The sequence below is a fragment of the Echeneis naucrates genome, chromosome 20, assembly GCF_900963305.1.
Source record: "Echeneis naucrates chromosome 20, fEcheNa1.1, whole genome shotgun sequence".
NCBI lineage: Eukaryota > Metazoa > Chordata > Actinopteri > Carangiformes > Echeneidae > Echeneis > Echeneis naucrates.
The window spans coordinates 10,515,792-10,540,297 of record NC_042530.1 but is presented as its reverse complement, the minus strand read 5'-3'; the positions used below and the strand labels follow the sequence as shown (position 1 = coordinate 10,540,297).

At 39.4% G+C, this 24,506-nt stretch overlaps 2 protein-coding genes and 1 non-coding gene across 5 annotated transcripts in view; 2 read left to right on the top strand and 1 right to left on the bottom strand.

Annotated features, from left to right (window-relative positions):
* Positions 1-1,085: 1,085 nt before the first annotated feature.
* On the bottom strand, positions 1,086-8,973 carry pex2 (peroxisomal biogenesis factor 2). Of its 3 annotated transcripts, XM_029529314.1 has the most exons (3): positions 8,923-8,973; positions 5,704-5,864; positions 1,086-2,855 (listed from the first exon to the last, which is right to left on the bottom strand). In XM_029529314.1, exons 2-3 carry the CDS (start codon positions 5,774-5,776, stop codon positions 1,870-1,872), a joined length of 1,059 nt encoding a protein of 352 aa, XP_029385174.1. In that variant the 5' UTR covers positions 5,777-5,864; positions 8,923-8,973; the 3' UTR covers positions 1,086-1,869. The 3 variants fall into 3 exon arrangements, with proteins under 3 accessions (XP_029385174.1, XP_029385175.1, XP_029385176.1); XM_029529315.1 differs by lacking the exon at positions 5,704-5,864 and having other exon boundaries at positions 1,086-2,858; positions 8,923-8,962; XM_029529316.1 differs by lacking the exon at positions 5,704-5,864 and having other exon boundaries at positions 8,923-8,947.
* Positions 8,974-9,176: 203 nt separating this feature from the next.
* Positions 9,177-24,506, top strand: part of LOC115061361 (flagellar attachment zone protein 1-like) — an 85,989-nt gene continuing 70,659 nt past the window's right edge. Inside the window, exons 1-2 of the mRNA XM_029529670.1 lie at positions 9,177-9,578; positions 17,135-17,251. Coding sequence (XP_029385530.1) covers positions 17,198-17,251 — 54 coding nt within the window. The 5' untranslated portion in view covers positions 9,177-9,578; positions 17,135-17,197. The remainder of the gene's footprint in view (positions 9,579-17,134; positions 17,252-24,506) is intronic.
* On the top strand, positions 9,637-9,718 carry trnal-uag (transfer RNA leucine (anticodon UAG)). The gene has a single exon. It is a non-coding gene; the product is annotated as a tRNA-Leu (tRNA).

Sequence of the window (24,506 nt, the reverse complement as noted above, 5' to 3'; positions counted from 1 at the left end):
ATGCATCCTTAATCTCAAACATCTCCTTAATCTCATTTTATGGGACTCACCGTACATTAATGTAATGTAGTGCATAAAATATTGACAAGTAGTCTTTCCCGTCACTGCCTTTTTATGCATTGCTCTGGAATTCATTTGTTAAAATGTCCTTGATGTGAGAAAGGAATTCAGGGATGTGACCACGTGATGAGTTTTGTTTTTTTTTTTCACCTAATGTCAAGACCAATCATTGTATAGGACTGAAAACGCCACCTCAGGGTGCAGAATTTGCTTTAATCCAGTGAGGGGATACTTCCATATAGACTCTAAACCTTAAAATTTAATTTTTGACTTATATTACCTCCAAGGACATATAATCTACAGCATATACTCTACAAACCGGTGAGGTTTGTTAGAAAGTCAACAGTCAACCCTGTCAGTACAACTGCCCAGTTTGCTTTGGGGGATTCTTGGACCTAATGAGGACAAACATTTCATACTTTATCCTCTCTGCTCAACAGAAATATTAACCTCATCTGAGGGAAAAAGTGTGTATGTCTCTCTAAGCCAGTAGATCTGAGACCAGCTCTGCGCAATAGGCTTTCTATCACGCCTGCAGTTCCAATTGATCGTCTCAGCAATCAGCAATTAAACCCTAGTGATGAGAGCGGGAGAGGGGAGGGAGGGGGAGGGAAGGAGAAGTGGGAGGTAGTTCCCCCCCGCACCCTTCCCCACTCCTCTCGTCAGCCCAGGAAAGGCTTCACTCAGCTGGGGTGTGTTTGGCCTGGGGCTGGGCTCACTGGTGGAGGTTAACTCTAGCATAAATAAGCATCTTTGGACTCATTACAGGGATTAGAGAGTAATTCGCCTGCGAGGAAGGAGACGACTGCCAGGGTTTTGGTACAGTTTACTACAGTCTTATAGGGGCGAGGGCCCTGGAGATTACAGAGGGAGAGAGATGGAAAGGCAGCAAAAGAGAGAAAGGCCAAGGGAAAAGAGAGGCTGGCTGTCAAGTCTGTGCGTATATGTGTGAGTCAATCCAAGCCCCCGGCTGCCCCCTTGATCTTGAACATGTTGGGGTGCTGTGAAAATGGATAATGGGAGTTAGAACGACCAAGCCTGTCTAGAGAGAAGTGTGCTGATTGTTATAACTTTACCTCATCTCTCTCTCCTCCACTTAACTAAATAAACACCCAAGAGGTAGCACTCTATCAATTTTAATGATGTTGAAATACAATTTAGGCACAAAATACACAACAAATGCTAATTTGGCAATGATGAGAGGCATCAGAAATTCTCCCATTATTTATTCAGCTGACTTTCTGCATTTTTCATCAGAACAAATATTCCCATTTCAACAAACACACACACACACACACACACACACGCTGCCAATTTGGAGCATAAATCAACACGTTCACTCATCAAATATATGCTCTGTGTGGTTCTCTCTAGTCCGTTCAGTGCACCAAAGACAAATAGTTCTGTCCAAAGTCCAGCTGGAGAAACAGAAGGGGCAGAGGATTTGTCAATATATGCACACATACATTAAACATAGCAGGTCGATGTGTGTTCAGAAAAGACACAGACATCATAAAGACTGAAGTCCAGTCATAAACTCACACATGACTATCCTCTAAAAGGAGGGCTGCTCACAACACAGCAACTCTTGGCCAGCTTCTCAATATTTTCATTTAATTCTGTTCTGTGTTAAATGTATCAAAATGTGGTAAACTTTTATATAAATTAGCATAATAATATGATCAATCTGTTCACTCCATATGTTTTTAATTTGTACAGCTATAAAATTATAAATTACCATTTTCAATTTTTCTTGCTACTTGCTACTACTGCTAAATTGTGAAACAAACTCACAATTTTTTGTTCACATCATTGCCTACTGATCATTTCTACGTCCACCTTGACTGGCTCAAGTTGGTCTGCCTCTGTGCCACATTTGGGACAGGTGAGGCAAGTTTCTGCAATGCTGTGGCTTTTGATGCAGTAATAGCAGAAAACATGTTGACAGCCCACTGTGTGAGGCATGGTGGGCCACTCTCCACATAGTCCACACTCTTTCCACAAGCCTTGCATGTCCCTCCCTCCTTCATCATTCGCACTTTCCTTCCCAAAAGCAATCGTATACAGTGTCGCCTTCAGTTTCCTTGTATTGATCAGTGGTAACAGGAAGATGAGGAATTCAGCAAAGCCATGCCATAACAGCTCCCGGTTCATGTACTGGTAGGTTATGTCTCTGACTACATTTGGCTTGCTGAAAACTGCCTGAGCTCCCACGATCCTTTCAGCCAGGAAAGGATGACGACCTTTCCTTAAGAACACAAGGAAATTAATGATACTTGTGACCTGGGCAATACCGGAAACAAGGGTCAGGACTGTACGACCGTTTTGGAGCAAACCATTATCTCTTTCAGAGGTTTGGCCCCCTGTGCTCAAACCCAAATACAGCAGCAGGCTATGGGAACGCTCCTGCAACCAGCGGGGACCTACGCTGAGCAGGGCCAGACATAGCTTCTGTCGGCGGGACAGAGGTCTGTAGTTGGGAGATGACGAAAGAGCGTTGTGGTAGCGCAGGCTGAGTAAAGACTGGCCCACAGTGGCGCTGCTGGAATACAGTGTGAACCTCCACACGAGCAGCTGCAGCAGAGCCCTTAGCTCAGGCTCCACAGGGGTGAGGAGGCCAGGGCGGAAATTCTGGAAGCACTGGGAGAACTGGGTCCATACCAGCTGCTCTAGAGCTAAGTCTAGCTCAAGGGCATCCAACTGGCTGATGCGTAACACCGGGCTCTGCAGCTCAGTCCCACTTTTGGTTCTGACATGTCTGGCTAGGCCTTCTTGGTTGTCCTCGCGTTCCAGACCTGCTGGGAAAAAAAGATGTATGTGTTAATCATGTTTTTCAATTTTGCTTTTCATATATCATGCACAAAGATAAAGACACTGAGATCTTGTTACAGCCTGACTCTGACTAAAGTGGGCAACAGCGCTATCCCCGAAGATAGTTTAAACATTACAATAACAAGACCAGTAATACAATAGTAGAAATGATAAAATTCAGGCAACACTACACTTGATCGATAAATGTTAAGAATACCAACAAAATGTAGAAAGAAGCACATCCATTAAAAGAACAGCTCAGTTGTTGGAGGAATGAGGCCCTGGAGGTGAAGCCCATCCTGTTAGGAAGGTTATTTTTTTCTCTATACATAGGAACGGAAATCACTTTTCACATGTAAAACCCGTCCTTAATGCAACCTTTGAGCTGCGCAATGCAAAGGAACAGGGGGTCTTAGACGGCTCTCTCCAGTGTATAAACACACACACACACACAGAGACAGAGAGAGTGAGAGAGAGAGAGAGAGAGAGAGAGAGAGAGAGAGAGAGAGAGAGAGAGAGAGAGAGAGAGAGAGAGAGAGAGAGAGAGAGGAGGCGAAGCCCTAGGAAGCCCTCTTGGTGCCTGCTCCCTCTGGAGATAGGGGTGTGTGTACAAATCACATCACTAGGGATTAGGCTAACGGCACAGTCTCTGGTACACCGTAAACATCTGCCAAATGTGGAACAATTTCCTTCCCCCCAGAGTTGACTCCATATGGGATCTCACCATTGCAACGTCTGGACTACTTTGTGCTGCATACGTTCCAAACTGCTCACAGTCCCCCCCAGTTTTATCTACCCTTTCCTCAAATGAAACGCTTAAAAAGTGGAAGACCAACTAACACAAGGAGAGACAGAGCCAAAGGGCCGCAGACAGGCCCTATTTTGACAGTGGCTTGAGTGTCTCGCTGAACAGGATTTGTCATGAAGCTTTAAAAGAGATTTCAGCTTGGTAAATATGGCAGATTTGACATAAAGAGAGAGAGATGATGGTCACTTTAGACATTTCTCGGGGAGGTGAAAAAAAACAACAACAAAACTCTAATATATGGTGGCAGTGCTTGGGCTTATTGTGGTGCATGGGACCATCTGTGTATTCATGATGTTTCAATAGAGCCAGGGAACACGGTTCAACTAAGTTAGAATTAGCAAATGAATGAAAAAAAGAGTGAATTCACGCTGAAGTAAGCAGGTGTGACAAATTCATTGAGCTGCATTTGAAATGCTGCCATGTTTAGTGACTAGAACCTTGCCTGTGATGGAGGTAGAGTTTGGATTAAAAAAAAAAAAAAGAGAGAAGTAGTCTGAATGTGTATGCTAACCAATAAATAGACTCCATTTGTTTAGCTTAATCTGAAAGTTTTTTCTTGATGGGAGAAAATGTGCAGATTATATTTGTTCGTGTGTGTGTGTTTATGAATATGCGACTACATGTATGTCAAGGGTGGCTCTAATACAGGGCCAAGTTAATCTATCAGTCCATAGTTGCACACATTTGCGCGCACACACAGCCACGTGGTGGAAATCCTCGCCACAGCAGCAGACCTCACGGGAAAGTAAACCCGGCCTGGTCCAATATTCTTTTCAAAGCCTTTTATCGAGCAGTTTACAAGTTATGAATGAATATGTTTTATTTGGGCAAACACGGTATTGACAGCCACCTATCAATAGTAATGTGACTATTGTCAAGGGTCTGTCAATATTAATGTAATTATGATGTAAAGGGATCAGAGGGATGCCGGAGTCGGGGGCCAAGTAACATCTCCTGCCCACTGCCATATCAATAGCTGGGATTGCTATTGACAGCTTCCCTTCAGACTTGCAGCACTTGGCAAATATATAACAAGCTGACACTTCAGTCAATGCTGGGCTGCCTATAAAAATTAAGCATTTGAATTTACAGGGCTTTTATGTGGACAGCTGGAAATCCATGTTTCTTATGTAATAGTCAAAAGTCACAGTCAATGCCAGTGTTTACAGAGTGGTGACATGGTGTATGTTAGAGGACGGACAGTAATGCATTTGCACACAAAAGCTAAAGAGCAGGCACATGCTTTCTCTGATATCTTCCCATGCACGCAAACGCATACACACACCTAACATATTGACTTTATAATTTTGTCATGGGTCAACCAACCAACTGACCCTGAGACAAAATGCACTCTTTTGGGATGTCGGCAACAGACAGAACGCAGAAGTCAGGTTACAAGAGCTCGCTGAATATCAACAGAAAATCACCTGAAGAGTCTTGGGTCTTGCTTTTCTATCAGAGCTTTAAAAAATAGTTTAAAAACATCTTCCTTGGAATATTAAAGGGTATTTTGATTCAGGTCAGATGAGAGCTTTTCCTCCTCTCCTTCACTTGTTCTTTCAGCCTGTGCATCATGTTCAGACAAAGATAGCACACTGACTCAAGGCTGACTGCCAAAGCTTACAGACTACTACAACAACAACAACCACAACCGCAGCGACAACAACAACAACAATATCCAATCTAACTGGGAACACACTGTTACATCGCTTCAAGGCAAATAGAGGCCATGACCAGTGTGAGGAAGGAGAGACGAGGCAACAGAATTATACAGAGCATCAGTCTGAAGCCTTGCAGCTGCACCGGGTCCTCCGAAAACTAGAAAACAGCCTGTAATGACAACTACTCACCAGAAAGATGGATTGACAAAGACACAGAAAAGGACGACGACACGTTAGACAACACGTCATGAAACCCCCAGCTGGGAGCTACTGTCTACTGATACAGTCAAGAAAATAAACTCGGGGCCAGGGTAGCTATGGAGGAAAAAAAATGTGAGAAGGGAAAAACAAATAAGCGCAAACCTCTCCCCTGGAGTTGACCTTCAGACTGACGGTCACAATAAAGGCGGGGAGGGAACATTCCCGAAGCATACATGTCTCAGCTATGCTGAGGTGCTGGCATCCAGGGAATAGCCTGTAGACAGAGGAAGGCCACACTTTCTTCTTGACCTTGGCTTTGGTGTCTAGGGATAAGGGAGAGTGTTTAGGGTAGCGGACTAAAGACTGGAGGATGCTGGGAAGGTGGAGTGCCTCTGGGGGATAGCATTTCACTTTTTTTGCAACGGACAAACGCTCTGGAGCTACTTGCAAAGCTATTGAAAATTGACAGTTAGAAAACTGTGTGGCCAAAAGCCTCGATTTAGCTCCTGGCATGGTGTAGTGCTCGAATAACTAACCACTTATCCATGGTTGTTAGCATGATATATTTTCAGAAATAATGCAGAAATGTTCACTTGGGTTTCTATGATGCTTGTAGTGAGAAATAGGCCATGCGCTGGCAAAGCATGGCAGATTACAACTTTACATTTTCTTCTCTTGCTCATGTAAATTAATTTGTGTAAAAGCTGTGGTGGATAAAACCTATTTTTCTCAGCAGTCCGGTCTCGTTTTCTCTCTCTCTCTCTCCCGCCCCCTCACTTTATTGCCCTTCTTTCGCCTGGAACGAGTACGAGCCTATTAGCCAAGGCCTGCTAATGTCCTCACCATGAAAACGGATGAGAATGTCAGATTTAGAACTTTTAAGACAGTGATGTCATACAGCAGACCACAGGCATTACAGGGACACTAAGATTACCCAGGCGGTAACCAGACTAATTGTTATGAGTCTGTTTCATGAAAAATGAATGTGCGCAAATGCACAGAGGGGTCTTCAGGCTGTGTGTGTGTGCGTCACACACTAATGCTTTATCAAGGCTCTTTTCTCTCTCTAATCACCAAAGACTCCTCCGAGCCATGGGGTAAGGGCCAAGTTAATGCCTGGGATAAAACAAAACAAAACAAAAAAAAACAAAACAACACAAAAAAAACCCCATCAGTTAGAACACCATATCTGACACACAGTAAAAAAAATTGCTCTGCTTAATCTGGTTTCCTCAGAAGGTAAATTATTGAAGAGAATTAATTGATTTCATGAGTACGAAGGTTGAGTATGCTAAGGCTGTATGAGTAATAAGTACAGGGGTTTGCAAAAAACAACTTAAAAGTCATGAAACATTTAGAGGCCAGCGAGGCACAATGAACGTGGAAGAAAAAGCGGAACTAATAAATGAGAGACCTGAAGTTGGGTCTTTCTTAGGAGTCAATGAGAAAGCACTGGGACCTCACCTCATGTAAATAAAATGTGTTATCCTGAGGAATATTCGATCAGTACATTTCTTCACTACTCTTTATGCATGAATAACATAGTGATAATAAAATAGGAAAGATCCTGCCTGCCTCTTTAGTCTGTGTAGCAATTAAATTGTGTTTAGAAGTGGAAGATTCTAGGGAGGTGGGTCCCCTACAAAATCTATGAGAATATGCAGGATTAGAGGTTTAAAAATCTGCTTCAACAGATGAAACCCACTGATGCAAGTTTTAAGTACATCTCTTTGATATGTATCTGTGAATCAATTTGGAGGATTGAACTGCTGCAAATTATAGCAATAACGGCAGATTGACATATTATACATTCATCTCAATTTGGAAGTTGAAAGCATGGATTTCCTACAAAAAATAAGAAAATAATGTGCCTTCTGGCAATTTACAGCTAGAGCAATGCAAATATGTAAAAAAAACAAATACTGTGATACTTGATTACCATGATGTATGATGTAGATTTCCACATTTTTTAGCATAACAAATGGTCATAAAATTTCACAAATTGTCAATCTGCAATAACATTTAAATATCTGCCAGTTCCTATCTATATATTACTCTGTAAGTAAAGTGTATGTAAAACTTGATGATGACGATTATCATTGATAATAATAATAATAATACCAAAAAATTTAAATACCAATAACAATTTCATTTGTTTTGCTTTTGTGGGAGTGGTAATTTTTTCATTTAAAAAAATTTGAGTTTTGCTGGAGAATCCCCTTATGTCTGTGTAGCGTCATACTTCTTATCTGTGATATGTTATGACACATTTTACCTCCTGCATATGGATACTGGTCTTGATCACATTGCAACAGATTTTATTTCAATTTACTCTGCAGCCCTACATTTTACACTTTTGATTAAATTATGAAGATTTGATTACTTTTCACCGTGTCTAATTATTCTACACTTAATGTCTCTGGCACTTATGGTTAGAAAAATATAACCTTTAGTTGTAGCCCTGGGGTGGAGTTATTTCCACGTGCACAGAAGACCCTGCTGCCTTTATCACTCACCTTCATCTGAAAATGACCTTATGACCTCCTCATGACATCACAGCCCAATCTAACTTCAATGACTCTCTTACAATACACTCATTACACTAAGTGTTTCATTCCAGAGGCACGATTACACTTCAATTTCATACAGTCTATATTCTCTTCATAATGCATTGTCTCTTAATTTTTTAGCTGGTGCCTATCACTCTTTAACAACAACAAAACCTAAATCTGCTCCATTTTGATAATAAGGCAGGAGCATTATGTGATAATCACAGTGGGGATTAGGTTTTGGCAGAGTTTGTGAAAGCAGTGCAATCAAAGCCACTGGGAGAGAGAGATATAACCAAGAGACAGATAAGGGTACAGGAGTGATGATTGGGATGAGAGAAATGAAGTGAGTAGTCACTTGAAAATCAATAAGATCAACTTTGCTTTGAATCTCAGTGCGGCGGGTTTTGATCTCTGGCACTGATTATTTAGGTGAATAATGGAATATTTTGCAGGGCAGTGGAATATACTCTTGAAGGAGCACACAGCCACAGGGTTAAAACCTAAAGTTGGTGAATATGGTAAATATAGACTCGTATTGAATACAAATTCACACATACAGCCGATGATCCGCATGTACTACACACATCGAAAGATAAATAGTCGAGTCGATTCTCACTGCAAACACGCACTACAAGGGAAAGAAATGTCGCTTACATTACACGGAAAATTGAGGTGACAACGACAGACCACAAGACTTTACACCTCTCAAACGAAGCCGATGTGCCGCATTAAAGATTCGTGTGGGTGTATAAATAAAAAATAATAGACACCGATGCTCTCTACTCAACACAATTTTTATATATATATATATATATATATATATATTTACCCATTGCGAATTCAATGTAAGCCAGTCCTCCTCGACTCAACAAAAACAAACTGTATTTCCGTGTTTAGCGCTTGGTCCCGCCTCTTGCAGATAAGTCACCAATGAGTGCGCAGCAACGTCACGATGACACAGTCAGCGGCCAATCGGAAGTCTCAGCGGCAAAACTACAGCAAAGCAGTGCTGGCGTTTGGAAGTTACGCGTCCGCCAACTTCCGTTGTAGTAACCACACATGGCGACCAAATTAACCAATAATTCCGTGCACCTGACAGAGATACTGTCGGAAATGCATTCAAAGCGCCATGTATCAACTCTGCACGGGTCGGCCTGCAGCGCTGCAGTGAACTGCCGGGCTCTGTTATGACTCCTGTTTGCAGTGTGTTAGCTTGTTCAATCCTGTTTGATACACAACACTTCAGTTCAACCTCTCCTGAAATGTCAGCACAAGTATGAGCCAAGAAACGCCAACAACAGAGCGGAGGGGGAGTCTCGGAGCCGTCTGGACAGGGAGATGAAACTTTTGACCAGTTGGGAGGAACAGAGCTAAAGTTCAGCCACAGTCCTGGGACCGAGACGCCGGACGCCACGAAGCATCTGAACCAGTTCAAAGGACTAAACGAGCAGATGTCAAGATGGCCGGAGCTGGGCCCCACTGCAGGTGAGGCCATGTGATATGTATCGTTATTGTTTTTAGTGGCATCGCGTATCGTCTATCAGGTAGCGTGGCCGAGCGGTCTAAGGCGCTGGATTTAGGCTCCAGTCTCTCTGGAGGCGTGGGTTCGAATCCCACCGCTGCCATTATGAGCCTTTAAACAGGTAAACCCACACTGACACGTCCCATCAGCCAAAGGCCAAGTTGGACAAACCCTTCTCTCACTATAGTCAAGTGACGTGTGTTCTCTTAGACAGCTTCATCATATTACTAGCATCCAGCTCTTGATTTATTTTGAATGAAATTCTGGTTTTTAGAGCTATTTTGATGGTGCCATATCTGTCTGTTGGCTTCATAAAATCAAACCTATGGGTAACAAGGCTCCATTAATCTGTATATATGCCCAAGGCCAGCCTTTGCACCTATACAGGTCAATAAATGATAGACCTTTGGGGCACATTGCACTTTGGTTGTGCATGTTTCCAAGTAGGTAAGGCTCCTTTGCTGATTTGGGCCAAGTTCTGTGACCTGAATTAGCTGAGGACATGTACACAGATAATGTCGGCTATCACGTAGTGGCTGAAATAAAGCTTAAATCAATGCTCATTGTACTGAACCTTTGCGCTTCTGGCCCATGGGTTGTATTCCAGGGTCCAGTCGACAGCAGAGATACGGTTTGAAAAAAATAAAACCCAAGAATTATTGAGGACCCGAATTTAGACCCAAAGTCCTTACAGGATATGTAGCCTTCTGCTGACATCTATTGTCATTAGCTTAACATCCATCCAATACAAATCAAAGAGCATCCTGTTCACTGTGACATCTGAAGATGACCTCTGTCCCGGCAGACAAATGACAGTAGGAAGTACAGGGGTGCTTTCATAAAGCCGCAGCACTTGTAACAGGTGGCAAATTGCATTATGTTTCCATCTGAGCGGCAGAGATCAGGAACATGGATCCACACTCATATTTAAAAAAGCGAGGTTCCTAATCATCAGGATTGTCATGTGACATCATTTAGGTACAAAATGTAGCCTGTGTGAGCTGAGCTTTGCATCAAAGCAAGTATAATAAGGTTTAAGAGATGGGTTTCAGTTAGCTGGCCCCAGTTGAGGGTCTGTGTAACAAGGTTATGTGTTTAGAACCCAGGAGCTCCCAAGTCGGAAAGGATGATGTGGACAGTCAATCATAAAGCTTGTCCATTGAAAATACAATGCCCATTCATCCACGGACCCTCCTCAGGTTTATGATCTTTCCATTTTAAAACTCTCCAACAACATTCTCATTTCAAAAATTAAAGAATTCATGGAAATATTTCACAGGAAGATTATATATTTTTAGTATTGGTACAATCTCCAGAATTTGCTAGTGATTTCTATATAATAGAAACATTTTCAGCACCCATCTTCAGCTTTATTAAAAATTGTTAACCTTGGACTGTCATCTTAGATGCTGTCACTTCTACCATCTTTGCAAAGTTACTCTCCCTGAAGCTATACAACAATTTTATATAATGCGTCAAGGGATGGCATAAACTGCTCTTTGATTTTTAGCTGTGGGGGACAGCTGTTCATGAACACAGCTGTACAGGTGCTCCTCCAAGATGAAAGCATCAAGAACTTAAGTTGCTGAAAAACTAAATCTTCCCTTTTAAGAGAGCTGCAGTTGTTTTGTGCGATGTTTATTTGGCTAGCCCTACACCTTTCCTTTAAATACACAAGCAATTTCTTTCAACTGAGAAAGAATAATGACCTAATTGGTTGTAATGTTGAATTATAAAGATTTAATGTAGCATAAGTGTGGCGTGTGTTATGGTGGCCTGGTTATTGTAAAAAAAACAAAAAAAAACAACAACTTAATTTTAAGTTAGAAATAAAGCAGCAAGCATCACAAAACAGCAAGAGCATAATGAAGAGTTAGGGCTGGGTGATATGAAACAAAATCCTATCACGATATAAATCAAATAACTATTTCTGTCAAGTTTCAATTTTCCTTTTTACTCCTATGTGAGATGTGAAGATACCAAATTAATATTGATTTAAATATTATTTATTTTCTGTCAGAATTTAAACATATGAAATGTACTACAGACCTTGTAGAACCGTATTTCAAATAAATAAAATAATTATGTAATAAACTAAAATCTTAATTCTGACAGTCAGAAGCTTCAAGTGTTACAGGAGAACACAAACAAATCAACAACTAAATTCTTTGGTCAATTACAAACAAATAAAATATGTCATACAAATTGGAAAAGTCTCAGTTCTGACCAGTCAAAAGCTCGACACAAATTTGCAGCGCACGCTAACTCTGCTTCTTGTCGTACTTTAAATAGCCAAAATATCCCCACGCTACTGAATTCCTCAGACCTTTCTTCTCAACAGTGTCCTTGTCTTTTGAGCCTTGGGTGGTGTCCGTTGGGGTGTTTTTTTTTTTTTTTTTTTTTGCTTTTTTTTTGCTTTTTTTCAGGGACGCTGTCACTCGTTTCTGCCATTTTCACATATTTCGCTCTAGCTCCGAACATACTGCTGGCCAAAACATAAGCACGTGTGCTTACATTTAAACTGGCTGCACCACCTACTCTCTCCGTGTGTGTCAACCTAGCCTGACGTAAGTCTATTCCAGCTATGTGATTGGCTCAGCACGGTGCTATTCTCTTTATCATTGGCTGTTCGTGTTGTCTGCCAAAACATGGACGGAACGAGGTTATGAACCATGTCTTATATTTCTATCGAGGAAAAGTTATTTTGCGATAATCATTATTGTTTTATCGCCCAGCCCAATAAAGTGTACATTTGTAATCCCTAACAAACTCCTTTCTCTTGCCTGCTAATGAAGTGTTCCTTTCTAATAATTCAGTTTAGAGGTTGGATGTCAGATGTTAAAGTCAAGTGTCTGACCTACTTGTGTATAATGTTTTTGCGAATTTTTCAGTTTCAAAACAATGTCACTTTCCTTCAACAATTTACACAACCCTAACCCAAGTGAGTAATAAATAAGCGTGTGGTTATAATGGATATCTGGTTAACTAAATGGTTGTAAAACGAGTGACAGACACTAATGCTGGAGTAAATTTGATGTATGATCATATTTTGGATGATAACTAAATTTGCCAACAGTGAATTTCACCGTCCCTACAGCTACAGCTCAGTTGGCTTCATATGTGAGTTTTGGTCCCACACGAAAGACTCACAGCCTGCCCTGTGAGACACCCAATGTGTCTAAATCACATTCTTCATTCCCTGGGAATACAGTAAAGATGCCAGGGGTTAGGTAGAACTACATAAAACATAAACTATCACATTCTATTATCCTGATTTTCCAAGGGTCTGACATTTTGTCTTTGCATCTTACTCTCTTAAGAATTATGTTTCTATGATTGTTGTTCTTGCCATAATAATCTATGATCCATAGCAACCTTTGGTTGTGATCCAAAGCAGATGTCGGAGGGCAAGGAGTGGGCTTACTGTACATTGCTTAACTTCAGCATTGTATACTCAAGTTTCTGTTACTCCCTTGTGCTCTAAATTAGCATAGGCATTTTGACTATTTAATATTACACATAACAATGCATTTTAGTAGCCTAGACATAATTATAAATTGGTAAATTGTGATTTAGTTGTCTTGAAAAAGAAATGGTGAATGTTTGTTAGTGTGCATTTTACAGATGTTTTCTATTAATATTCTGTTGCTATGTTAATAGAAAATGCAATTATATTTCCACTAAAGCATATCAAGCTAATGCAAAACAGTTGTATATAAACGTAGTCATTAGGAAAACAACTGGTTTTTGTCAGTCAGTGGCCCATATGATTGAATATAATTTGTGATGCAAATATAGTGTTTACCGATCCTTTGCCTTAAACAGGGGTTTTGATTTTCCTTTATTTCACTGACTGAAAGAAAAACAATTTGTGTGGTTGAAAAATGCTGCTTGGTTCTACTTCTGTCCTGTTAAAACAGAGATCCTGCTGTGCTGTTATTCTTTTAGAATAAAGAGGATTTCCTGCAATTTTATGTGAAGGACGTCACAGAGCAGAACCAGTTGGTTCAGACCATTGAGGATTTACAAATGGAGGCTGACTACAAAATAAATAAATGCACATACCTCTGATTTTACCTTTTAGATATAAGGTTTTCAACATTTTTTTATGAGGCCATGTACAGTATCACTGTTTCTTTTGATAGTTCAGTATTTATAACAAACTTACCATCTTCATGGTATTTATTTCTTCAATAAATATATTTGTCTTCAGGACATAGTCTCCTGACAAATGGTTTCAATAAATAAAGAGATGCAGAATATTTTTAGACATATTTCACAGAATACCCGCAATGACAGAAATGTTACTGCAGATAAATATTAGCTTGAAAACAACTTGGAAATTTGGATTGGAAAAATGTGCAATATCATTTGGAATAAATATGGCTCCCCTTGAGTGTGCACTAAAATATATATATATATATATATATATATATATATATATATATATATATATATATATATATATATATACACACACACACACATACACAGGTTCCCTTGAATTTATATACAAATTATACATGCCTTCATATTACCTGTCTGTTTAACCAGAGGAATCTATTTAGTATTCTGCAATAAGTGGAAAAGCAGACGTCAATACGATGACATGTACAATCATAATGACTGTTAACTAAACATAATAAACGGTGGAAATGAGCTTTTGAAAAGTGAAAATGAAAAAAGAAAATAACACCTTTTGCCTTTTCTGCAGCACTATCATCCCTAGGATCCTTTATTTGTGTACTCTACTTGTTGTCAAAGTCTTTTTAACTTTACAGAATCCAGTCACTTGAGCTCACACTGAGTATGCTTAACTGCTAAGTCAATAAAACATAATTTCTTGTTTAGACAGAAAAATATCACTCTATAGAATAGTTTCTTTCTTTAGACATGGTGAAGATACAGTGAACTCCTCAGGACAGTAAACCGAAAAAGGAGTTGGTCAGAAAAAGATGTCTATAATTATCTTTTTAGTTTGTGGCAACAACCATTTTCTAGAGGAAACTATAAATTAGCATTCACGCTTAGTCGACTGGATGTAGAAAGCTCTGTGCAAAAAAGCTCCATGTGTTTTTTTTTTTTTTTTTTTTTTTTTTTTTCCCTCTTCATCTTTTTTCAGTTTGTATCAATGCAAGGCAAGATAATAAAGACATTGTCAGCACTTGATGTAGTAACCTTAAGGTATTGTTCCTTTTCAGTTCCAGCCAGGTTTCTATCAATATGCTTCTCCTGAGTGGATTTTGCACACAGAAAAGTGATTATGGCACATTAAACATCAAAGAACGTATATGCTATTACGGAGAAGGTCAGAGGCCTCGATTTTTGTATTCTCTACACTAGTAACAAAGGTCACTGCAATACAATACTTTGCCTTCCTTTTTATATAAAGCTGCCCATTTCATAACTTTCGTCAATTAAAACATTTCATCAGCATCTCTACAGCTTCTGTTTCACAGAACTCTCTCAGGAGCTTTTATTGAATAGGCTTTGCACTATATGCTTTTTACAAACCTTGCTTAATGCTTGGTCGCTGAAGAGTATTTGGTACAGAATGGTTAGTTAGTGATTAGTTTTCAGATGTGTCAGCCGTCAGGAGGTAAAGTTTAAACTTTAATTTGTTTTCTTTAGTGCTTTCCTTAAGAATTAAATGTTACAATCAAAAGGGAAATGAGTGAAGAAGAAGTTATAAAACTGATTGTTTGTGACAACAGCAGCTTCTTTTGGAAGCCATAGAGTAATTGAATAGTTTTTCTGTGCTATTGACCTGTCTTCTGAGCTTTTGAATCTCCATTTTCACCCTTCTTGAACGATGCTCTCAATAACCGTTTATGTTACTTTGTATGTTTTCAAGGTTTAGATTGGTAAACAAATACAAACAAATGGACTGCCTCCCTCAACGGTCTATTAGGGCAGTCAGGGGACAATCGTGTGTTTCTGCTCTGATGTCCATAATGTGAAATCCAATCAAATGAGGAGCATTTAGAGCTACTTATGTACTGTTCCACCATGTAAACGATGCAGTGAGCTCTGTAATGGGAGCTTGGCTAACGTCTGATTAAATCGTAGTGTATGGCCTTGTTGATGCACAATAGGGTTCAATTGTAATGGACACTAAACAGAGTTACTTTTGTGGTCATTATGTCATGAAATCTAAGGCTTGTTTTCTTGTACACTTCTACAATTGCCTGTTGTCTATTTGTCATCCAGATTTCAAGTCTTCAAATAGTACTGAATATGTATCTTAACCCGTTATACCCTTAAGTTTATTATAGGACCAGTTCTTTAGCGTGTGAAGGTTTAGACAGCCATATGGAAGTCAAAAAGTATAAATTATTTACTTTTTTTTTATATTAATAATCCATATAGCACCACTTTGAATTTGTGCTACATCCGAGTTATAACTTGTCCATAAAAACATTAGTGATCTGGTGCAAATAATTCATGACCAAGGTCTTTAGGTTGACCCTCAAGAAAGAGCAGCAACAGGTTCTGTTTCTTTCTCTCTACTCCTTCAGTATCTATTGGTACAGGTTAGTATGGGTTTTAAAATAACATATACATAATTGGTTGCCCTAGTGGGAGCAGAAGCTTTACCACATTATTGAGCTCTGTATTTGAGTGTTGACTCCCAGTCTTTGTGGTGTTCATGTCAGTATGACTTTCTATGGGTGGCTAGATTTCAAGCTAGGGGAAGAAAATATGGAAAATGCTGAACTTTCTTTGTGTCATTACAATAAAATTATTATTAGTGCTGAGGAGTTTTGGGAAAAGTTATGGGGAAACTTCCTATTTAGTCATTTCCTTCAATCTTCTGGGTGATTCGCTCGTTGGACAGTCATTCTGGCAGCTTTTGGCAGCATAAGGATTAGTAATCATATAATGCAATAAAACGGGCACTTTATTGATCCCTGTAGAATTTTTTTTTTCCTCTAGCTTTATTCCAGGCAGGTCAAAGGCACAAGGGCAACTACAGAGCAACTTTGGGGGCTGGCATGGTTTCAGTATCTTGCTTAAAGACACGTCAACCAGTAACATGGTTGCCAATTTAAGGTTTCAGTGAGAGCTGGAAGTTGGATAAAGCACTCACCACTAATTTAAGACATATAATTAGGAAAAGGTAAATGACGGGGGTCAAACCATCGCCAGTCTGTCTCAGCAATTATTTTCTCACTTATGGCAGGCTTCAGATGACATAGATACATTGGTCAGTAGTTGTACATATTAGAATTAGTCCAGAATTTGATCTAAAGGTCATAGTTCAGGAATGTCTTTAACTCAATATTGTCTGAGAACTCATCTGACCGTGCTGGAAAACAAGTTCTAAAAACCTCTATGAAAAATACGAGTTTTTTTTTTTTTTTTTTTTAAAAAGCATAACCCAGCCTTAAGTCTTTTAGCATTAAGGAGACTGAGTGGAGAGTTGAAAGGTTTGATGGATTTTTATCTTTTTTTCTCATTGTTTCTCTTGTTTTTAGTCCAGTGGTTCTAATTTACTATCTGTCACTGACTTTTTCAGGACTTGATTCAACAGAAGACAACCATTGAGCTTAGAGATCATCTTATAAATCTGAGATCGGACATGAACTCCATTACACAACTCATCCAGCAAACTGGACACATGCAGAGCTTTGATGTGAGTCATATTCCTTTTCTTCTCTCTTGACGTTTTCTTTCTTCAATTCGTCTGTCTTTAATGAACAATTTGGTACACTTTGTTCATACACCATGTGCAATCTGTGTAAATCTGCCTGCGTTTGTCTGTATGTAACAGGGTTTAATTCCAAAGTTTAGCTCTTGGCCAGCACGCCAGTACGGGGGACTGTGAAGGCCTGAGGGGGATCAGTGCAGATCAAAACAGATCAGGAAGGATCATTAGAGATCACTGACCCTCCCTTTGATCCACTCAACCTGTCATCTCACCATTCCCACACAATTTTCAAATCATTACCGTACCAGGCAAACACATGTTTGAGACTCTTTGTATGCACTGGAGATGTGTTGTGTGTCCTTTGTGTTGTGCTTTAAACTGGAAGTATCCTATTTGCCATGTTTCTTAGCCCCCATTGTTTCTAAAGGACTGGATTAACGAATAAGACCTATTTTTGTATTATTTATATCTGAGAAAAGAACAAATATATAATTAACTACAAATTTTCAAGCTGAAAGCTGGAAAGGTCCCCTGCTGTGATGAGAGTCTCCATTTTTGTGTGATTCAAGTGACTATTTATGACATTCCTCATAAACTGCAGAGCCGGGCCTATTAAAATCTTAAGGCTCTGGAACCAAATGAGAAAATTGGTCTCATGACTTAATATTTGCTAATAAGAACATTTTTTTTTTTTTTGCTGCCACGTGGAGCACCCTCTGTTGTAGTACTCCTAAGACCCATTTTACGTCCCGAACTGCAGTTCAAGAAAACAGTACATAAAAGGGGAAGTCTGTAAGTCATGCTGTAGCTGTTGGATAAAAACCTTGAGCTGTAAAAGGCAAACTTTTCCAGAACTGTTGAAACAGCCCCTTTTACTGAATGACCGCAACATTTTGTTTCCATGTGACAGCAGTGACACAAATCAGTGCTGTCCTGGGGGTGCAAGAGCTGAAATGGTAGGCTAAACTAAATGCAACAGAAAGTATTCTCTATCTGTGCTTTTCGGAGTGCATATAAGTACATGGCTAGTTTGATTGTAAACTCATTTGCATCATTAGCATGCAGTAGTTGAATTATTGCTTGTTTCAGCTTGATGCACAAACTGGAGAGTGACTTCTTTTCATGCATGTCATTAATACATAGGCTCAGGCCCATGCAAGAGCTCAAGAGGATGATAGCTGCATTAATATTTCTTTTTCACCACAATTGGATATTGTTTGGCAATGTCAGTTTCATTAAGCTTGAAGTTATAATATTAATTAACAACCCTAAATTGAACTTGTGCCCATTTTAATAGCATTGATATATAGGTATATTCCCATGGATTAAAAACAAAATTAGACCAGCTAACCTGAGTGTTACTCATGTTTTGAACATAAACAAGCAGTTGCTGCAAACTGGCCCTCTCTGCAGTTACTGCTAAGTCAGCAATTAAATGTGTAAACTTCGTTATGGTCTGTATTAAGCCATCTCTGAGCTTTGCGACCTTTATCATTCTCTCTCTCCCTCTTAGCAACTGCTTGGGGGGAGAGCAAAAGTGTGAGAAAGAGAGAGCAGGGAGGTCAGAGGGTTGCAATGGTTGACTATGCTAATGCTGTTGTTAATGACTTTGCTGTGAGTGATAATTGATCGTCTTCATTACCATATTAACTCCACTGCCCCCACCCTTCCCAGACCTGCACCAGCCCCCAGTCTCTTTCTATGCAGTAATGGATGCCCCCGATTGAACCTTGGAATAATGAACTAATTAGCTTAATTAAAATCAATAGAGGTGCCAATACCAGGTTAGACATTTCAGGGACAGCGTCTCTATCTACAGGGAAAGGAAATTTCAGGAGGGGCTAAGACAGGATGGATGGTGGGGGGGTTGGAGAAATGGAAAGGATGGAGGACGAGATAGAGACAAGAACACAAAATGTTGCAAGTTCAAAGATGGTAAAACGCAAGAGGTAAAATGTAAAAATGGGCGGACAAGGGCAAAGACAAGAAGACGTGACAAAGAGAGAAAATATCTGAGGAAAGTAGGGAGCCAAAGAAACTAAACGAGAGAGAGAGGGCCAAAGAGGTTCCTAATGCTGATTTATGAGTGCTTGACGGTCGTTAGCTGGAATAAATGGCTTGTAGGAGTGGCTGCAGCATTACTCCCTTTGCAGGATACTAAGTGCATTGTAAGGTCAGCTATAAGGCCAAACTTACATATGTAGTGCTCTGCCCTTGTAAACCTTTGTTAATATATCAGCTACAGGATGGAACTGTAACCAGTCCCTCTGATATGCAACTGTGTCTCACAAACTTGTATGGTAATGATTTTGTTTGAGTCTCAATTTAATAACATGGAAGGGAAATGAACAAAACTTTTGCAGAAAAAATGCACCAAATATGTTGTGCTGAAACAATTAGTCGATTTAGCAATTAGTTGTTTAGCCAAATGGCAATTTACAAGCTACAATTCCTTTTACAGATTGCTCATTTTAGTAACTCGATAAATAAAACAGTGGTTCCAAGCACTTATATGTGAGGATTTGTTAGTTTTTTGTTTTTTTTTTTTCCCCACTCTTTTATATCCATGTGAAATGATTATTTATTATGTACTGTTGATCGGCCAAAACAAGATTTCACCTTGGGAGTTATGAAATTGTATTAGTCATTTTTAATGTTTTCTGATACAAAACAGAAAAATTCCTCCATAATGAATTATGAAAAAAGGAAAGTCATTTGCTAGTTATTAGTCCGTGCCAATTTTTTAAACATCTTATGCAATATATTTTGGACTTAACCTAATAGCTGCGACAGCATAAAAGTACTGTCGCACATAATTGGCCAGGTGTAAAAATGCTTCTACCGATAAACACAGAACTCATATAAGAAAAAAAATTATTTCTGCAGATGTTTTGCATAAAATCCGAAGTACGTACCAGTGTTTGATTGTAAGGATGTATGTAAAAGGGAGATAACAAACCTCTGCAATGGATTGAAGTAGTAGTAAATTTTATATTTTAGAAGCTGCTGGCAATAGAATTTGAAATGTGATGAACACTTAAAGCCTGGTATAATCAAGTCTTATTTCTGTTGTAAAAACGACTCTTGCTTTGTAAGACTTCTCAGACAGGACACTCGATACTCGATAAATTTCCAGAAGGTGTCATAACGATTAGATAGCTAAATTAAAAATTGAATAAACTTGTGTGAGCGTACACTGTATGTTTTTATATATATATATATATATATATAGGTTCATCCGCTGTAGTTTATCCTTTCAGTGTGGCACTGAAAAAGATCCTGAGCAAAACAGGGCTGTAGGCTGTCATCATCATTCCATCACTTTAGACTTACATCAAGCTCATGCTGGACAAAATTGAAGTCTGCTTTTTTTAGTACACATTCACTCTAAACATGTAGGCCTTGACATAGTAGAACAAGACACTGTTGTGCCTCTCACCATCACCATGAGTGGGATTATCCTATTTTTCATCCCTTGCTTTCTGCTGTGATCTGTTGACTCACGCACACATTCCTGCTTTTGTTTTTTCTCCTCTATTGCTTTCAGTTGAACTAGCTCCAGACAAAAGGAGCGGAGGGTAGTGGAAAAATGTACTGATTGCGTAAATGTGCTGCTATTTTAAAGAAACAAGAAAAGGGAACGTGAGTGGGGAAGGAAAAAGAGCAGGCCAGAGGAAATGTGGGTGAGGGGCAAATGAACAAGACAGAAGCGACAAGCGAATGTGATGAGTTTGGAGGCTGAAAACAAAGGGGGAAAAAGAGGAAAATGAGAGACTGAGGGAGAGACAGAGGGAAAGGTTGCAGTGGACAGGGGGCAGGGAGTGACAAGGGGAAAAAGTCCCCCCCCCCTTTCTTACAGTGGGCATCCTCTACTATTTTTAATTTTAGTGGTCCCGCCATGACCAAAAACACATTTACTGATAATGGTGCTACGGTATATATGCTTCTGCGACAGTCTTTTTTCCACCATGTAAGAGTGAACACACAGGATTTTATGTTATTTTTTTTTTCTTCTCTACATTCTTGCCATCCCCACTGGGGATCACTTTGGAAGTATCTGTACTGCTTGTTATAGACAGCACCTTTTTATAAGAGAGTATTGCATATGCCTGTTCTGTTTGTCCTAAAAACTAACTGATGTGATGCAACATTGATGTAACGTGCCCTCTGTTTCTCTCAGTTGCTTCTTTCTCTCTAACTCACTCCTACACTAAGCTGATTTTGACCATTACAAATGTATTACTTTATTTCTTCACCACTCTTTAGTGGTATGATACACACAATATACAGATAGGAAAAGACAGACCCCAGTAAGCCCTCCCCCAAACAAATGACTTTCCTTTGGTCATAACCTTCACAGGGCTCATTATCATAGATTGCAGGTCTTTTCATAAAGCTGAGACCACTGGTGACGGATTACTAGCAGGCCGGACACATACTCATATACACACACATTGTGATCTGTAATGAGACCTTATTCCGGACACCCAACACAGCTGCCTGTAAATTACAGCTGCCACTCTGCCATACATACTTAATCAGCTAATGTTGTTTTATTCCTTATTATTAATTTGCTCCTGTTTCTGATTTATCTGGAGCGCTCTGCAGCACACCAATATTTTCTCTCCTTTACAGTTCAGAGAGGCAGAGAATGAGAGGAAGCTGTGTGCTTATTCATGTACTTAGGGGATTGCATCTGTAATGAATTGACTGGCTGTTTAGGCATACATAACACGGCCTACTACTCACCTTAATAATGTAAGCAGGTCGTAGCTCCTGCTAACCCAAGGGTGTATAAGGCATGCATACACACACACATACACATTTACACTCCCAAACACACACAGCCAACCTTATATTAGCTACTGACCTCTAAGTGTGCCAGGTCTTATCACTGTCCCATTGCAGTTGCATTGTTATATGTGCATTGTTATGTGAACACTATATGATTGGAATCGAAATTGTTTTGCTTTTTTTGTCTCTTTGTCTGGTGAACAGAACACACAACTTATCAAAGTCCACCCTTTGATGAAACAAATATAACAATATATTGTTTAGAACTGCATCGTATTAATTTAGTCAACTTAGTGAATACGTTTTGTGGAGCAGTGATACAAAAATTATTTAAAACGTTTCTACTTAATATGAAAGATAGAAGGCGCTGAAATGCAAAGTAGATTCTTTTTCTTAAAGTTGAATGTACCGTGGCGTCACAAGTGTGGTCGGAAGTCTGTCAGTGTTAATCATCTGCTTTCTGTATTTTAAGAAAAACGTCTTTATTGGCCAGATGTTGGCCAGACCATGAATTTAGCTGGTCTGCTGGCATCTTATATCAAATATTAACTTCACATTTAATGGACTGAACCTCATCTTCTCATCATGGCACATCCACTTTGGGATGCTTTTGTACGTCCATGTGAGCATATTTTGGATAGTATTTCACTAACCAACATAAGCACAAACACACGGTTGCATACACACACATACACACATATTTGCCATGAGCATATGCATTATTGAAATACTCACACACAAACAGATGCATGTGCACTCACACACAGGGCTATGCGTTGACCTGTGAGTCATTGTTGTCATCATTGATTTCCTCTTCCCTGAGTGACCCATGTCACTACAGCCATAGAGTGGCCAATATTTCACCAGTACTGTTGGGTCTCTTAGAGAAAGCGTCCTCCACTTTCTGTCTGCCTTTATCTCTCTCTTTCACAACACCTCCTGTTTTCACTTCCTTTTTTATCTTCCTTTTAACTTTTGCCTGCTAATTTTCTCTTTCATGTGTAATGAAACGGTTGCTTTTCAACCAAGTATTAGTTTTCATTTAAGCTCATTTCATTTGTATTATTCTTTTTGTTCCCTATTTTTGCAGACTATGTGAGTTGACCTCACAATAACAATGCTGACCCTTAGTTTCCACCCATCCTCACACAGACCAAAGTTCAGTTTTAAAAGGAGACAGGCAGAGGCAGGCAGACAGAACCCCGTAATGGCAGAGGTTGTTTGAGTCCAAGGAGTTCTGCTGTATGTGAGAATGAACAGAAGACTGTGTCTTTGTGTATACTTTTATGTATGACTCTACTGTCTCTTCATTTCAATGTCCTCCTTTTAGAGCGGATGACTTCCTGTGCTACAACTGCTTCAAATACATTCTTTTTTTTTTAAAACCCCAAAGAGGAAAGTCAAATTATGAAGGTATTAGAGTAATCATATTTCACATTTCAGCTTCAATTCATCCCTCTCTATTTAATTTTGTCAGCTTTTTGTGATTTGATTTTAGTTATTTGATGTTGTTGGCCTTGTTTTGAAAACGAGCAAATGAGAATGAAGAGTTTTTTTTTTCTTTTTTAAATTGTTTATCCAGTTACAGTTTGTGTTTTAATTTCTTCTGGCTTTTTCCCACGACACCACGGGCAACCATGGTCATCAAAATGCAAATTCTGAGGTGACAGACTTCCCATTGCTCTTCCTGTGTGCTGTCAAACTTAGTAACAGTTTACAGCATTTGAAAAAAATCACTTTCAACAAAAGCACTTTCCTTTATTGAGCTGTGTCTAATTAATAAACAGATGTCAAAGTGGGTGAAAATGTAAATTGAACCTGTCAGAATTAGTTAATGGTACTTCAGAAATCATTGTACTATTTTTACTCCTTTCAAGACCTTATCAGCATAGCATAAAAATTCATAAATGTGCGGTAGTGGTAGTGCAGTACATAATTCCTCATGTGTACAAGTATCTCGTCACTGCTGAAAATTTCCCACGACTAAATAATTGAGCTTGGTGGTTGTGCGTTTCACATTTCACATATGTATATACATGTCGTAAGGCTGAAGTCTGATAAGTAATTTATCTGTGTTCCTCTGTATTGATAAGATAACTTTATCATAAGAAAAGTTTACTCTTACCTTGGATAACTAATGATAATAACTAAATGAATCAACCACACTCGCAGATATACACAGGGCCTTCAGTGTAGAGAAAAACGTAAAAGAGTTGGCCTCAGGGATTTTGTCTTTCCTCAGGGATGTTGAACACCTTGGGGAGTCGTTGCAACACCACTGTCCCCATGGCAATATGCAAATCCTCATATGATATTTTCCCACTATGCAGTGCTCCAAGGCCCCTAAAGACCTGTTCAGTTTCTTCTGCCACTCATTCTGGAAAGAAGAATTTTTATTTAAAGTTTCACATATTTTGACAAATCGAATGAAAGCATTGTTTTCTGA

Bases quoted from the DNA above. Each gene is read 5' to 3' on its own strand.
- pex2 (XM_029529314.1), bottom strand. From the start codon at position 5,776: ATGTATGCTTCGGGAATGTTCCCTCCCCGCCTTTATTGTGACCGTCAG. The intron at 2,856-5,703 runs GTTTGCGCTTAT...TTTTCCCAGCAG, and splicing joins AGGTCAACTCCAGGGGAGAG to GTCTGGAACGCGAGGACAAC.